This window comes from Paramisgurnus dabryanus, chromosome 24 (assembly GCF_030506205.2).
Source record: "Paramisgurnus dabryanus chromosome 24, PD_genome_1.1, whole genome shotgun sequence".
Lineage (NCBI taxonomy): Eukaryota > Metazoa > Chordata > Actinopteri > Cypriniformes > Cobitidae > Paramisgurnus > Paramisgurnus dabryanus.
Window position 1 is genome coordinate 4,267,988 of NC_133360.1, and position 17,238 is coordinate 4,285,225.

A 17,238-nucleotide genomic window follows, 5' to 3' on the forward strand; every position below is an offset into this window, starting at 1 on the left:
GGTTGATCAGAAAAATATAGCTTATAGTTAAATAGATAATAGTATATTTAATGTTAACCAATTACAACTAAAAGATTTTATTCTTGCGTGACTTTAAAAAAGTCTCTTGACAAAACAAACGTATTATCAAGTTGTATTTATAAGATACACGCAGTCAATTGACCTAAATCTAAAATAATACTTTATTTTTGTCAGAGCAGACAATATAAGACTCTTTGTATAATATACACATAATCACACATGTTTTAAGAAGCCTTTAATTAAAAATAAAACCCTAAATGAGGTGAAGACGTCTTAAAAACATTTTAAAAGTTTATTAACGTCAGCTATAAGTTCTCTGGTACAATCGGTGCACGTATACATATGTCTTAATCAGAGCCTTGGTTAAAGAAACCCCTAAATCTAAAATAAACCCCAATATTTTGCCATAGTGGACAGAATTACATTTTATTAAGGTTAATTTAAAACGGCATATATGAACACTCACCCGGCGCTTTGTCGGCACCGTCGGATCTTTAATACGTGTGAAACTATAGAGCAGGTCATGAAAAGATTCACGGAACTCATGAATCGTTTAAAATTGTATTTAGTTTAGACTTTTGTCTAAAGATTATAGTATTGCCGGCTCCAAAGGTTATGGCTCAGATCATTGCTTAAACTATACACGTATACGGAATATTTCATTAAATAACTTGTGATGTTACAAACAAATGTTTTAATCGTAGCATTGTTCATGATTTGTCTAAATCTAAAATAAACATTTACTTTTTTGACACCGTAATGGGGGATTGTTTTACCAACATTGAGTTTTAGAAATCTTTAATCGCTTTACAACACGCACCCCTGTGAAAGAATGCAGGTCTTGTGAGAAAGGAGGGAGGAAGGGTGAGAGCTGACATCAAATGTCGAAACACGAGCTGTCACACACGAGCCGTCATTAAACATAACAGCATACGCTTGACATAAAACACATACACAGGAAAAAACAAACCACTAAATGATCGGTCATAAAACGATAAAACACTCGCTGTCTAAAGTTGACAACTTGTACAGATTTTGATTGATGGTCCCGCCCCCTGTCAAACACGAGCTGTCAAAGAAGTCATAAAACACAAACTGTCAAAACACCATCTGTTAAGGAGTCATAAAACACAAACTGTCATAAAACCATCTGTTAAGGGTCATAAAACACAACCTGTCAAAACACCATCTGTCATGGGGTCATAAAACGCCATCTGTCAAGGGGTCATAAAACGCCATCTGTCAAGGGGTCATAAAACACGACCTGTCAGACAGCAACTGTCACCGGGTGGGGGAGGGGGTCATAAAAGTTTGACGAATGCCGTACCACTATAACTACTTCTGTTGTATTGTGGTGCATAGATATAGCAGTGGTAGGCTTGCCGCGATAGTCTGTGAAACGATGATTACCGGTGCTTCAGCCTCTCAGCAGTTAGATCACTTGCCATCCGCGACACTGTCTTTCACCGTCGTTTTGATATTTTTTTGTAATTAAATAATTTAGTTTCGTTAGAGAGAGCAAACACTTACAACTAAATGTGTCTGCTGCCTGAATTCAGCGGAGCTGAACGCGCGTCACATCACAGAGCAGCAGGTGTCAGATTTAATTTATTACCTTTAGAGTGTGCGAGGCGAGCTGACTGACCAGACGATGGCAGAAGCCGCGTGCTTACTTGTTTTTGTTATAATATACATATATGATGTTTAATATAAGCGAGATCGTTTTGTTGTTTTTTCATCAAGAAAAATAATAAACCCATCATTCAAGCAGCGCTTTATAGAGAAGTAGCCGGTTGCTCTGCTTGGGACTGGCGGGTTCTGTGAGAATTACCTGCGCACATTGACTCAAGCACTTTATTATGAGCTGTTGCACTCGCATTGCACGCAACTTCATACACGATTTAACGCAGCGTACGCAAGCACTGCATTTAAACAGTTGCGGAATTCAAAAGTGAAAGTAAAATGTGCATGTCTGCATGCGCATTTATAAGCCCCTCCCACCCGGTGATACTGTATCACCGGGTTTGTGACGCGCTGATTAACCGGTGGGAAAATTCTGTCACCGCAACAACCCTAAGCAGTGGTTATTTTCCCTGTAGCCATGTTGTGGATTAATAATGACAAGCAGATTCTTGTTTTGTTGTGATTGTTAATTTTTGGTTCAGTAGGTGGGGATTAGATTGTGGATTTTTTATTTAATATTTCTTGTTTTCTTTTCATGTGAAGTTATGATATAATGTGTTCTTGTTAAAACACACTGATGTGTTTCATGTTGATCTTTTATTCCCTTAGACTGTTTTTGCTGTTGTTATGGTCCTGAAGCTGCAATTCGATTGGTCGTCTCTGCTCTGGTGGGTGTGGCTACTGTTGCTGTTTTGGTTTATGGCATTTATGACAACTTAAACTGAAATGAACAAAAGAAAAACATCACAGGCACCATCAGACCATCACTGATAAATTGTACTTTCTAGTTTCTCTGAAGTTTAATATAATTTTAAAACATACTATCTTTTAGGGTTTTCACCTGTCATACATTTTATATTTTTAGTATACTTCTATGATTTTAATGTTTAAGGTTGGTCGGTTGAACATGTTCATGTTGTGCTCTTAACAAATTTTTTTTTTTAAATAAATAAAAATATCTTATGCCATTGCCCTTAATTTTGTAGTCATTCATTATGATCATAATCATTTAATCCCATCGGGATGTAAGTGGGAACTTGCGAGAAACAGTCTTGGCCAGTTATTTTCCCCAATGGTGGTAAAGCAGAGAGTTACGTCATAGTAAGGGAAACACACCACAGGTTTGGTTGAATAAGAGATGCGCATCTTTCCTTCTCCAATCTGTATGTAGACTTGTTGTCCCCATGAATATAATATAGCCATAAATGCTGGAATGGTGTTAAGATACTGTATAAATAAATTAACATTGCACTCTTTGATATTAGTAGGCGACTTAGTAGGATTTGTAAAAATTATTTTGATTTGTTAAAATTAAATTAATAAATTTCATGTTAGGCATATCCAGAGCATGTGATCTTCTGCAATGCCAAATGCATGAAACAGACACTCCCATCTATGGAATAGCCTGAGAATCCCGCCCGAATCTGTACATAAAACCACAGACGTCGTGGGGGACACTTTGAAACTCAACCGTCGTTTGGAAAACTAATCCAGTCCGAATAGTGTTTTAGTGTTTTTCATCGGCAAAGTTCATTTCAACCATCAATTTTAACCTTTTTTGAAGGTACCGAGTTCAGAATGACATCCCATAGCTGACAATTTACAAGAAATGTCTGTGAAGGATTATCGAAAACCAGGGATGGGAATATTCACTTTTTTCGTTTGGTGCATCAGCATTAAAAGTTAACAATGCGATGCATCGGTTACAAATTAGCATTTGCATCGCGATGCACCGTTTCTAACATATTGCATATTTGAAAACAGATTTATGTATGTATAATTATTAGTAGATGCTATTAGTAGTGGAATTGATTTGAGGATATATATATATATATATATATATATATATATATATATATATATATATATATATATAATAAATAAAGTATAAACTTACATATATAAATATATATATTAATTATATATTAAATCTATATTGTATATTTTCTACATTTGTATATATATATATATATATATATAGGTAAAAGTATGCAATTTCAAATTGATGGCAAATAATAGATCCTATTATTACTCTTTTTCTTCCTTGGACAACCAACCAATCACAGTCTTCAAAAGATAGTGTCACACGTAGCAACAGGGTCAACCACACCTCCTCACTAAGATAGGATTTTCACTGAAAATGTTCTGGAATCACTTCTAAGCTAAAACTCCTGGCAAGGAATTTTTAGGTTAAGTTAGGAGCTCTCTGAGAGGATTCTAAGAATCTTTAGGGATACGGGCCCTGGACTTTGGTCTTAAATGGGAAGTTACCTAATTTTGCTCCTGTCTGTCACTCGTGTTAATCAAACAGCATTGAGAGAAAATCTCTCACTGCTCTTACCTAAATCACTTTTCTATCTTTAATAAGATTTGTACGCCGAATTGAGTTTGATTCGAGTTGCTCGTTCAGGGTTCATATTCATACTGTATTCGAGCTATGACTGTAAACAGAACAAACCCTGAATGATTTGTTTATGTGTACTGAATAATATAAAATACAAATTTCTGTAACACAAAGGTTGCAAGGTTTACAAAAAGGGTGTATTTGTTCACATTAGTAAATGCATTATAAACAAAAAAATTACAGTATATCGTATATAAACATTTATTTAATTCTTGTTTATGTCATTACAGTAAATTGATGTTAATTTGAGGTGCATTAACTAATGTTAACAGTTTCAAATTTGATTTAAAAATTAAAATGCTCAAATATAAATGTATAAAATATATATAAGTTTATACTTAATTTTGTATATAGAAAATAAATATGTTAATTATATATTAATTCTATATTGTATATTTTCTAAATTTTTATGTACAAAATTTGTACATAAAAATTTAGAAGTGTGTGTGTGTGTGTGTGACCTAACAGACCTAAATATTCTCTGCTGCATAGTTTTTGCATTTTTTCTAGTTACCGAATCTGTTACTGTAGTTAATGTAGTGATTACTTTTATTTCTGGTGCTATATTAAATTATGATGTCTCATATAAGATTGGTCACAAACATGATTCTTGCACGATCTAATGTGTTGCATGTTATTAACTTACTGTCATGCATTGTGTGCAACATTTTTTGTCTACCCTTTGATGTTTTGTCCACTTTCCGGTTGCTAAAAAAAACTCTTAAGCCTCTTAAAAGTCTTCGTCCGTGCTCCTAACAATTTTGACCTTAAGACCTCTTTTAAGGGTTAAGATGCTTTCTGAATTACTTTTCTTTACTAGGATTTTTTCTTTAATTTAAGAGTAAACGCCCACATTTCTAAGAATTTTCTTAGACTTGCGTCACTAGGAGCTACTTTTTGCATTAAGATTTTTTATAAATACGGGCCCAAATCTTTAGCATACATCTAGACGTACCTGTGTTGTCTGGGTGTATATGTAAGAGCTTTCTCTGATATTTCAGCGTAATTGATAAAATAAACTTTACATTAGATCAGTAAGTGGAGAGTAGGTGGTCTTATGTGGCTGTTTGAACACTCAATCAAATGCGCGTTTACACCCCAAAAGCAATTCGGTTTTCGTCTACCACTGAATGTGGTCGAAAATGGACAAGCATAAAAGTTTTGAACACTATTTACACCTGTATTTAGCATCACCTACTTGTGATCTGATTGAAGAAAACACATCTTAATACCAGATATAAATAGCCCCTAAGTTCCAGGGACCAGCCAAGATTGATCACACCAGTACGTGACTGAACATTATACTATAACTGACTTTGCAACAGTTTGTGTCAACTAACTATAATTAGAGTATTAGTAAACTGTCAGTGGTAAGGAAGAGGTTAGGGTTACTAGAATAAGTTGACGTAGTTGCAAAGTTACTTGTAGTCAGCTGAATGTTGGGGGAACACAACAATAGTGTTAAAATTTTTTTAAAGTGGACTATCGAAATTAAGTGTAACCATGAAATTTCTTGTTTAATGTAAGTATAATCCTGTATAATGAAGTTAACAGCATCACTAGTGAAGACATTTTAATAGCCATTGTACATGATGCTAGAAATGTTACAACTTGCAGAGTAGAGTAGGATGTGTTTTTCTGAGAAAGGATATAGGACATCACAGATCATGAGGTGTGATACCAATCTCCCACCCATCTCTTGGTTAAGCTGACATGAACATTGCTTACTTGTAAGATTAAAGCACAAAGGATTACATTTATGCATTTGGCAGACACTTTTATCCAAAAAGCCTACAGTGCATTACAATGCTGTACCTTTTATAAGTATGTGTGTTACCTGGGATCAAACCCATGACCTTTGCACTGTTAACAAAATCCTTTACCAGCTTAGCTTCAGGAACTGCATTAAAACTATTCTTATAGAAATCAGTGCTTCCCAAACTTATTTGTGGCAGCACATTCACGACGCGCACGTCCACATATAAGCTTAAGTGCAACTTAAATGAGGCTCAGTGGAGCCTGACACAAAGGTAGTGATAAACGCAATGTGCCAACTTCTGTTTGTGGTGGTCAATTTTAATTTTGTGGCAGACTGAGAAATAAATGAATGTATGGGAATGTACAACAACGCTCTCACTTGTATGATGTCACAGAAGTAGGCAGCACAAATATAACGACACCTATAATCCCTCCCACTGCGAAGGAAACTAGATAGAAAAGCTAACCATGCCAAAGTGAGGTGACCTGACCCAACCTGACCCGTGGGGTACTACGCAATGGAAAGCGCCACTTATCAAAGTTTTCAAGGCCCCCTTATTTCACAACAGGAACCAAAGTTTAACAAATGTAGTTTGTAGTAAAGCAGTACTGTATGTTTGTGGCACTTGTGTCTCTCAGTGTGCGGATCTCTTTACACTTTGTTTTGATATTTATTTATTTATTTATTGGCCCTTCTGACACTGTTGACCCACAAAGGGGCCCGGCCCAACATAAATCCATAGGCGTAGCTTGACATTTGAGCTTGGGGGGGCAGACTGGTCTATCTATTTAATATGTACATTTGTTGTGGAATATAACTTATTTTATAAAAATCCTTTTAGCCACTGGAGTGGCCAGGCCCCCGGCCCCCTGCAAGCTCCGCCTATGCATAAATCATATGGATGTCTTTGAATATGGTCTTATACATCACAGTAATATCACTCTTTAAATCTTTTATTTTTCAAACGTTAGTATTAAAGGTTCAGTACTTTATTTTGGTGTAAAGCTGTTTTGTGTAATGTTAAAAGAAAATAACCACACGGTATTCATACAAACGGAACACGCACTGATCACACCTCTCTCATACACACACTGATCACACCTCCCAGTCTCACATCCACACACACTGATCTCACACACATGCAAGTTTACACATTTCACATAAACTCACACACACACAATGATCAAACTTCTCACATCACACACAGCTACACATCAACCACAAACAGCCTCTAATAGTCAAATACAAACACATCTCTCATGTCCATCAACATAACAAAACCACATGTCTTTCCACTTCAGGTTTAACGTCAACTCAGAAATGACACTGTTAAAGTGTTGCACGCATTCGGAGAGAAAAATAAAAATAGACATAATTTGTTTTTTAAAACCACTATGACTCTTAGTTATTAATTTATATTTTGATCTCTGCACTCTAAAAAATATTGGGTTGTTTTTAATCCCGGGCTGGGTAACTATAGGACAGAACACATTTCTGGGTTAAAGTGACCCAAATAATGCGTTGTTTTAACCCAACTGCTGGGTTGTTTCAACATGGTTGATTAACAATAACCCAACGGTTGGGTTAAAAACAACACATTATTTGGGTCACTTTAACCCAGAAATGTGTTCTGTCCTATAGTTACCCAGACCTGAGTTAAATATTTTTTAGAGTGTGTCATTCTGACACTGTTTTAAGTTCTAGCTTTCTTTAAACAGCTGTCTATTAATGTTATTTAACTATTTAACAGATCTTGGAGCAAGAGAATAAACATCTTAAATGTAATAAGCACTTAATGTAATGTAATACACAAACTCTGATCAGGAGAAACTCACAAACAGTCAGAATCTGAAGTTATAACAAAAAGTGAAGCTGATCAAACAGCTGAAAGTTGATCTCAGAACCACACAGAGTTTGTTTATCTTCTCTTGACTCCTGCATACACAACATCATTCTCTACTGCAGATCTCTGTACACAAAAACACACAAGATATATACTCAGTATTGTAACACATGAAACAAGAAACGCAATGCGTTATAAGAAAAAAATTCCGCTTTAGGTATTTACTTATCATGGTCAAAAACAGTTTTACGGACTTAAGTGCGCGAAACGATGACGAATTAACGAGAGATTTGCCAGCTCGGTCGAGGTTTGTGTGTTTTTAAGATGCTGTCATAGTTTGAAATGCAATTGTTATCAGAATACTTCTGAGTAGAAGCATCTCGTGTCTGTGGCTGACAGTCTGTGCATCGCTCCCATTTCTGTCGCTTTTAATCTTCTCAGTTTTCTGGCCTGTTCTTTCACACTGTATGCTTTTATCACCCTAAACAAGTTTCCTATTTGACTCATAGCCTGGTTTACAGACGAGGCTTAAGCCTAGTCCCAAAAAAAAAAAAATATTTGAGTTGTCTTAATTGAAAACAGCTTGCACTAACTTATCTTGAAATATTTCACTGACATTATGTCTTCAATTAACTAAGGCTACATGAATGCCCTGTCTATGAAAGCAGACCATAAACTTTAGCTTTAAACTGCGCCCATATAAATGAAGCCCCGCCCCTAGAGTTTACAACATTAAGAAACGTAACGCAGTGGAACGTCTCTATGCATACTAAAATTTGACATTTTAAGTGATCATCCATATGCCCTGTTCCCTCAAAGTTCATAACTTTTGATGTGTTGTACAATTGTGTCTTATACTGTGGCTGATTAAAACACATCTTGTCAAACAGAGTAATGAAAAACAACTTCATTATCTCTTTATCTTGAGCGACTGTTTATGTGGCATCTCCTACTTGAAGGGGCCTTCAAGGGTGCATATATATGCTTTTTGGAAAATCCCCATAGATTGCCGTAGGGATGATGTATTTTTGTAGGCCAACCCAGACATTAGTGGGACACTGGTTCTTTTTCCCATTTATTTTTCCCATAGACTTTTGGATTATTGCAAAATTTTATGAATTTTGAAAGTTAATGCGTTAATTGGAAAGGATTTAATTTTACTTAAAAATACATAATGTTATGTTCATCTGTTGGACAAAAGTGGAATGGGCTTTTTTGCAAGGGAACCAGTGCCCCACTAACTTCCAGGGTTAATATACAAAAATACACATGTCGTTCCTGCGGCACTCTATAGCTTGAAAAGCAAAATATATGATTTGTTACTGTTGCAGATTCAGCTACATTTGTCTTGTTGTAATATTTGTGTCTTGGTCCTATTAGTTATGCATGTGTCTTGACCCAGTACAGTACTACAACTATAGAACAAGTAAAACATTGTGTGTGTGATAGAAAAAAAGTATGATTTGAGGTAATCATAAACAGAATGATCTCACCGGTTTATGTGCTGCTCTTTTACAGAATGTTGGATCTGCATAAGTGATTTCCTCTTCATTGGTTTGAACTGTTTCAGATACAATGATAAACATATTTAAAAAAAATATATAGCTTCAAGAAGTGATTATGGGGTTAAGCCCACCAAGGGCACAAAAAGAAGTACAGGTGAGTTTTGGGGAAAAAAACTAAGTATTCCAATGTTATAAGCAAAAATGGCATTTTTCATATTGCTGCACAAGTAGGTGGGATTTAACCTCAGGTCATGATTATGATTACATGCACCAAGTTTTATGTCAATATGCTGTATGCAAAGAAATGCCCTAATAAAGCAATTAGTCCCAAGAAGCAGTGGGTTACCAATGTATTTTATAACAGCTAAGAGGCGTTGTTAGGCATGACGCGAAGCTGCTTTGCGGGGCTTATTGCTTTTATAAAACGGTTACTTCATATGCATAGCAGGATTTCATAAAATAAAACCAAAATAAGTTGTAAGGTAGTACAAATACTTCCGCCAAACAAAATAGTTCCTCAGAATCAAGTGTGTCTGCAACAGAGCGCAGTTCCCAAGCAACACAGATGCAGCAAAGACACAATGAAAATATGATTAAAGACTTTGGTGTTTATTTTTATAAATCAACATTCATCTAATTTATACATTAACATTTATATTGTGCTGTTGTATATAACTGTTGAAGTGATGATCAAATATGCTTGGAAGCATCCTTAACCCTCATAAGCCCCTATTTTCCTATATACGTTATAGTTTCTTGCGGGTAAAAATGACCCCAGAGATTAAAAGATTGATTACAAAAATATATACAATTTTAATGATACAAATAATATATAATTTTTTTTCATTTACTTCCCATCTATACATTAATGCTGTGTTTTGGGAGATATGAAGTACTTTTATACCCGTTTACCACTCAATTCCTTAACTATACCATTAGCTTGCCTGAAAAATATCAAATTTGTATGAAAAATTCACATAAATTATAATCTAAATTTGATTTAAATTGTTTTTAGATATTGATCTAGATGTTATGTGTTGAATTCAGCCATTTGGTGTTTTATGGTTACAGTTTAGGAAATGTAAGGGTGTTTGTGCGTGTGCGTGCGTGCGTGTGTGTGTGTGTGTGGGGGGGACTTTGTATTTCTGTGTGTGTGTTTGTGTGTGTCTGTGTCTTTATGTGTGGGTAAGTTTTACTGTGTCTTTGTGTGTGAGTCTGTGTTTGCGTGTGTTTGTGCCTGTGTGTGTGTGTGTGTGTGTGTGTGTGTGTGTGTGTATGTGCGCGCGCACGTGTGTGTTTGTGTGTGTATGTGTGTGCACACATGTGTGAGTATTTTACATCTTTGTTTTGCATCTGTAGCTGTTTTTTTGCCCTATTCTATAAGAAATGCTCTCTGTGGCAGTCATACCTTTGTCTGTCTGTGTGTGTGATTGAGCATGTCTTTTCTATATTGCATTTGTGCTCTAGTACCAGGCCTACCTTTCTGTGTTTAAATTTTCAGATTTATTCTGGATGCATTGATTTTTTTTTTTTTTTTTGACAAATAAAAATAAAATATATATATATTTTTTGCATTTCCCATTCAATTGGGGTCATTTTTACCCCCAAAGGGACTAATTAAGTGATTTTTACGTCTTTAGAATAACTGAATCAAGCCCAGTTTTTTATTTTAATCTTGACAGATAATCTGGAAAAGTCACAAAATCTTATTCCACTGAGATAAAGGGAACCATGTTTTTAAACTAAAGAAAAGTGGCTTGGGGGTAGAATTAAACTGGATAAACTGGGACGGGGAAAGAGTTTAGTTTAATGCTTTCCAGAAAAATTATCTTCTTTAAATAAACATAAAATATATCAAATGAAAGAACAGACCCTTTTTTTAAAAAATAGAGATGACTCAACAATATTTATTGACATTTATCTGGATATCGCCATTAATTGTGCAATTGTATACAAATTAAAAATATGATTAAAGACTGTGGTGTTTATTTTCATAAATTAATAGTACGCAGCAACAGTGGTGCAGTGATACTTATGTAATGCGCTCTGAACCGTGGGTTTACCGGGGTATTTTTTGCACGGCTTAGAACACGTTTCAAACAATCAGAATGAAGAACCAGAACGAGTCGTTTTATAATATTAATTTTGCCATGCTTATTGTCAAATTCATTAACGTGGTATATGAGAACAGCTTGATCAATTGTGAATCTTTTGATAACAGTTTGAAGTCTCTATAGATGCTACACACCAAAGTTTGTGCATAGCAGGCAAAAATTTAGAAGTTTTAAAAGGTGTGTTTTGAATAAACTTTAATATGGTCAACAGGGTTTACGGTTGACAATGACAAAATTGGGTATCACTGCATTTGGCATGAGCTAATAAATCTTATGATATTAGTCTTATGAGATAATCATATGTTATAAGCACAGTTTTAAATTTTGTTTTATCTTTTGACCACTAGGGGCACATCATCTTCAGGGCTTGACCTCTCATAAACTCTCAGCATGATCTTTTTCTTCACAAAAAAGCTTCAATTAAAGCGTATTATTATTATTATTATTATTATTATTATTATTTGTTATAATAGTTATTATTTTATAGCTATATTATTAGTACTATATGACATTTACCGTGTTTCTGTGTGTTTCTGTGTTTCTTGTAGATCCAGAAGATCAAAACTGAAGGTACAATTATTAAACATCCAACACCACAACAGATCAGAATGATGGTGAGATCTGTAATGAATAATAAAAGATATTACTGTAACTGAATCTTAGTCAGTATTACTACTGCAACTAAACCTGTCCGTCTGACCATAGATCAGATTATTTAATGAATGCTAATAAGTTCACCTGTTGTGTCTGAACACGTCTGACAGAGTTGAGTGATGTTGAGATGTTGAGTTTGGTTTGTGATGGGATTGTTGAGTACACAGCTGTATGTGTTGTAATCCTGATATTCAACCTCCAGATGTAGAGAGAGTTTGATGTTGAGATCAGACACACTGATGCTGGACAATAAACTGTTTCCTTTGTACCAGGACAGACTCACATCTCTTACATTCAACACTGAACACAATAATGAACAGCTTGAGCTTGAACAAGAGTCTCTAGTGATGACAGGAACAGGCAGACAAGCTGGAAAACATGAGAGAACAGAAACAAAAAACAAAAACATACATTATCAATACAAAGCAGGAGACACTATTGAGAGTTAAAATGCTAAATGCTGTATTGTAACATAAGACAGGACAAACAGTAACTCTTTACTCACCATAGACAGTAACATTGAATCTGTGTGATGACACCGTCCCGCTGGTGATAGTTAATTGATAAAGTCCAGTGTGTTGAGTTGTGATGTTTGTGATGGTGAGATCTCCAGTCTGATTATTCACCTGCAGTCTGTCTCTGAATCTCACATCAAAAACATCATATATTGATGTCTTATTTGCTCCATTGATTTGAGCTATGAGAGACCCTTTAAGTCCAAAAACCCAATCGATCACATCACCTGTTTTTAATTTAATATCAATGTGTAGAGTAACAGAATCTCCCTCCATCACTGACACTGACTTCACTTCATCATTTATTTGAGCTTTTCCATCTTTAATAAAATCACAAAGACAAACATAGAAAGAGATTTGGAAATGAGCGCTTTATGAAGAAATGTTTCTTTAAATATAAAAAATGAGAAAAAGAACTGCATGAAAAAGAAAAGCCCTTTGAATTCACACCGCTTTAAATATTTTAATCTTCTGGCTTTGGTAAATATTCATTCATGAATTAAAACAAAAAACAAAAGATTCATCACATTTCCATTCAGATTCTGATTAATCTCAAACTTTACTGACAGAATTAAAGTTCAGTTGAATTTCACACATACAACAAATTTTAATAGAGAAAAACCTTTTATATTCTTATTTTAACTATAAATCCATAAACATTTAACAGAGTATTAAAATAAATAATATCTGATGAATATTTAGATAATGTGAGATCACAGACACATCCAAACTAGATTTCATAATATCATCTTAGTTTATATATAAAAATTAAATCAAGTGCATCTTCAAACTAAAATAAAAATTTAACTAAAATATAATATAAATAACATATATACATAAATACACTTAAACATCATAACGCTGTACAATCAGCTGTAATAAAACACATTTATAACTTACCAACCAGAGAAGTGAAGCAGAAAAAGAGAAAAACAAACATGAGAAACATTTTCTTCAACAGTTCAGATGTCTGAAATAACAACACAACACCGATCTGATAGTGTTGTGATGTAAAGTCAGGTTGTATAGAGATTAACACAACTTCAGTTTGTGAGGTCTGTCTGAGCATGCGTGTTGACTTCCAGGTTTAAATCAGGGCTGGTTTTCAATATAAGGATCTGTTTGAATGTCAATGGGTTTGAAATGTTTCAATGTAATTGGTCTCATCCCTACAATAATAAAGAATAAGAAATGTTTGAAGGTTTGAAAATGTACAGTATTCATGTTAATATATAGTCATATTAAAACAATAAATCAATCCGTTTTACTAAATCATCTCAACAATATTACAAGAATTAAGTGCTTAGTTTTCAAACAAGACTTTAATAAAACTTATTTATTTATTTATCAACAGCAGAGTGGGTTTTTACTCTTCACAAATTTATCTTAAAAAAATCTGAGAAATCTGAAAAAATGACAACAAATTCCAGTGTAAGGACCTGAGGAGTAATTTTATTTAGAGCACATTTATGTCAGTTTAATGTATGATTTCTCTTTTATTTAATCTAATTCAGGTTTTCTTCTTGATATCAGAAGATTTGAAAGACTTTTTGTCTTAAGTTTTTCTTCTTATTTTCCTTATATGAAGCTCTTTAAATTATCATGTACTGTATATAATATATAGAAATTAACTTGTTTTGTGTTTTAAGGAGAGAGATCAGTAAGTTTTTTTAGGGTGGGGTTTAAGAGAGCTTGTGGTTAAATTCATCTGATGGGAGTCAGCGAGACGACTAGTTTAACATCATAAACAATATTAACAGTTTTCTGTACCTGACTTTATATCACAACACTGTCAGATTATTGTTGTGTTGTTATTTCAGACATCTGAACTGTTAAAGAAAATGTTTCTCATGTTTGTTTTTCTCTTTTTCTGCTTCACTTCTCTGCTTGGTAAGTTATAAATGTGTTTTATTACAGCTGATTGTACAGAGTTATGATTTATTTTAGTTGTGTTTATGTGTTATTTAGATTATATTTTAGTTAAATTTTTATTTTAGTCTGAAGATACACTTGATTTAATTCTCATATAAAAACTGAGATATTATTATGAAATCTAGTTTGGATTCATGGCTGTTATCTCACATAATCTAAATATTCATTAGATATTATTCATAGTAATACTGTTCATTTTTATGGATGTTTGGTAAAATAAGAAGCTTTATTTCTTTATTTCTGCTATGATTTGTTGTTGTTTGTGTAAAAGTCAACTGAACTTTAATTCTGTCAGTAAAGTTTAGGACTCATCAGAATCTGAAAGGAAATGTCGTAAATCTTTTGTTTAAATACTTAAAAATATATTTACCAGACCAAAGCCAGAAGATTAAAACATTTAAAGCGGTGTGAATTCAAAGGGCTTTTCTTTTTCATGCAGTTCTTTTTCTCATTTTTTATATTTAAAGAAACATTTCTTCATAAAGCGCTCATTTCCAAATCTCTTTCTATGTTTGTCTTTGTGATTTTATTAAAGATGGAAAAGCTCAAATAAATGATGAAGTGAAGTCAGTGTCAGTGATGGAGGGAGATTCTGTTACTCTACACACTGATATTAAATTAAAGACAGGTGATGTGATCGATTGGGTTTTTGGACTTAAAGGGTCTCTCATAGCTCAAATCAATGGAGCAAATAAGACATCAATATATGATGTTTTTGATGTGAGATTCAGAGACAGACTGCAGGTGAATAATCAGACTGGAGATCTCACCATCACAAACATCACAACTCAACACACTGGACTTTATCAAGTTACTATCACCAGCGGGACGGTGTCATCACACAGATTCAATGTTACTGTCTATGGTGAGTAAAGATTTACTGTTTGTCTTCTCTATATTTTCGTTTATAATATATTATAGTGGTTGTTGTAAATGACTTTTGTGAGCTCATAACATCAGTTTTACTACATCAATGTGTTTGTCTGTTGTTTGTCAATAATTTTGCTATCCTGCATGATAGTAAAATGTGTTTATCAATATCTTTGCATTGTTCTTGGCGTGTGCTTTAATAAATTACTGTCAGGTATACCCAACTATATAATAAAATCAATAATCTCTGTGTCGTGCTTAACAACATCGCTTATTTGTTTTATATTCACTGCAAACCTCAAAACCCTCAGGGCTTATTGCTTTAGTTGATATATTAACTTTTATGTAAGGAATAATTGACGACGGGCCATTGAATTATAAGAAAATAATGCACACCAAGGTGGTAATGCGGCAGGACGCGAAGCATTATTTTCAAATAATTCAAAGGACCGGAGTCAATTATTCCGCTTATACCACAGTTACCACAAACATTGCTCTGGTGCCTATATTTAAGACATTTGACAAGTTAGGTGTGCAGTTTACAGAAAAATAATCAACACCCATAGAACATTTCTCAGCCAATCAGAATGCAGCATTCAACAGACCCGTGGTATAAATAGTTATTAATCTCAAAGGTGTCTCTTGTTTTATATTGATAATATAATCTTTTGATTTTTGTATCTGTATTTTGTATTTGTATATTTTTCAGCTCGTCTTCCCGTTCCTGTCATCACCACACAAAACTCTTCATCATCATCAAGCTCAAAATGTGTGTTATTATGTTCAGTGTTGAATGTGAGAGATGTGAGTGATGTGAGTCTGTCCTGGTACAAAGGAAACAGTTTATTGTCCAGCATCAGTGTGTCTGATCTCAACATCAGCAGCATCTCTCTTCATCTGAAGTGTCTGAATGATTCTTACAGCTGTGTGGTGAAAAATCCCATCAGAAATCAAACTCAACATCTCAATACTAATCTATGTCAGATGTGTTCAGGTACAGTTTTATTTAGTGAATTAATTTGTTTCAACTTACTAAAACTAATATTATGAGGTCAGAGTAATGTACGAAATGTCATATGTTTATGTTATTGAGTTAATGGTTTTTTATTGTCTTTCATTTCATCATCATCATCATCATTTTTAGTTTATTTGAGCAATGACATAATAATCACCATAACAAATTTCATTACAATACAAGTAAGGAAAAAAATAGACAGAAAAGGGAAATGATGCTCAAAAGGGGTAGGTAGAAGCTTAAGCTTATTAACACCTACCTCCTTTGATACCATTGAGCCGCAATTACATTTATTAAACCAATAAGACAGTCATCACATGTTTATGCTATCCTGTTCCAGTGACTGTACAATCAACAATATTTGCTCACAATACTTCTATTAAGACATGAAAGAAAAGAAGAAAAAAAAACTCTTCAATAAGTACAAGAAAGATAGAGAAAGAAAACATTGCCGGTAACAAATATTCACCAATCTTTTAATTTAATCTTTTGTTCCTTATTGTTAAACAGTCAAGGTCTTTTTTAACCAAAATTATTCTGAACTATAATAGATTCATTATATTATCTTTATTAATGTACATTCTCTTTTTTAGTTTACCAGTCTCAAAAATACAACATAAATAAATACAGCTCTATAACATATTCCACTTCCACCCTAAGGCCATTCTTCCGTCCTTAGACAATATTACTTGTTTATACTTTGAATTGATGAATGGATGGGCACTGCTTAAGTTGGGGACTCATGGTATTCCAGAGTCTGGCACCACACACACACACACACACATACTTTTCCTTGTCGTTCTAAAAGCAGGTACTTTAAAATGGGCATAACCTCTCAGATTGTAACAGCTATCCCTTTCTATGAATAATTTTTGAATATTCGCTGGTAAAAGAAACCGATTTGCTTTATATCCTAATTGAAC

General features: G+C 34.0%; 2 protein-coding genes across 2 annotated transcripts in view; one reads left to right on the forward strand and one right to left on the reverse strand.

The window, feature by feature from the left end:
- The window catches only part of LOC135748103 (uncharacterized), a 52,035-nt gene that overhangs the window by 31,823 nt on the left and 2,974 nt on the right, over positions 1-17,238 (forward strand). The window contains exons 4-5 of the mRNA XM_073813638.1: positions 2,314-2,372; positions 11,878-11,943. Of these exons, the coding sequence (XP_073669739.1) occupies positions 2,314-2,372; positions 11,878-11,943 (125 nt within the window). The remainder of the gene's footprint in view (positions 1-2,313; positions 2,373-11,877; positions 11,944-17,238) is intronic.
- Positions 12,045-13,447, reverse strand: LOC141281641 (uncharacterized). Its single transcript, XM_073813618.1, has 3 exons — positions 13,399-13,447; positions 12,489-12,818; positions 12,045-12,352 (listed from the first exon to the last, which is right to left on the reverse strand). The coding sequence occupies exons 1-3, from the start codon at positions 13,445-13,447 to the stop codon at positions 12,045-12,047; spliced, it is 687 nt and encodes a 228-aa protein (XP_073669719.1).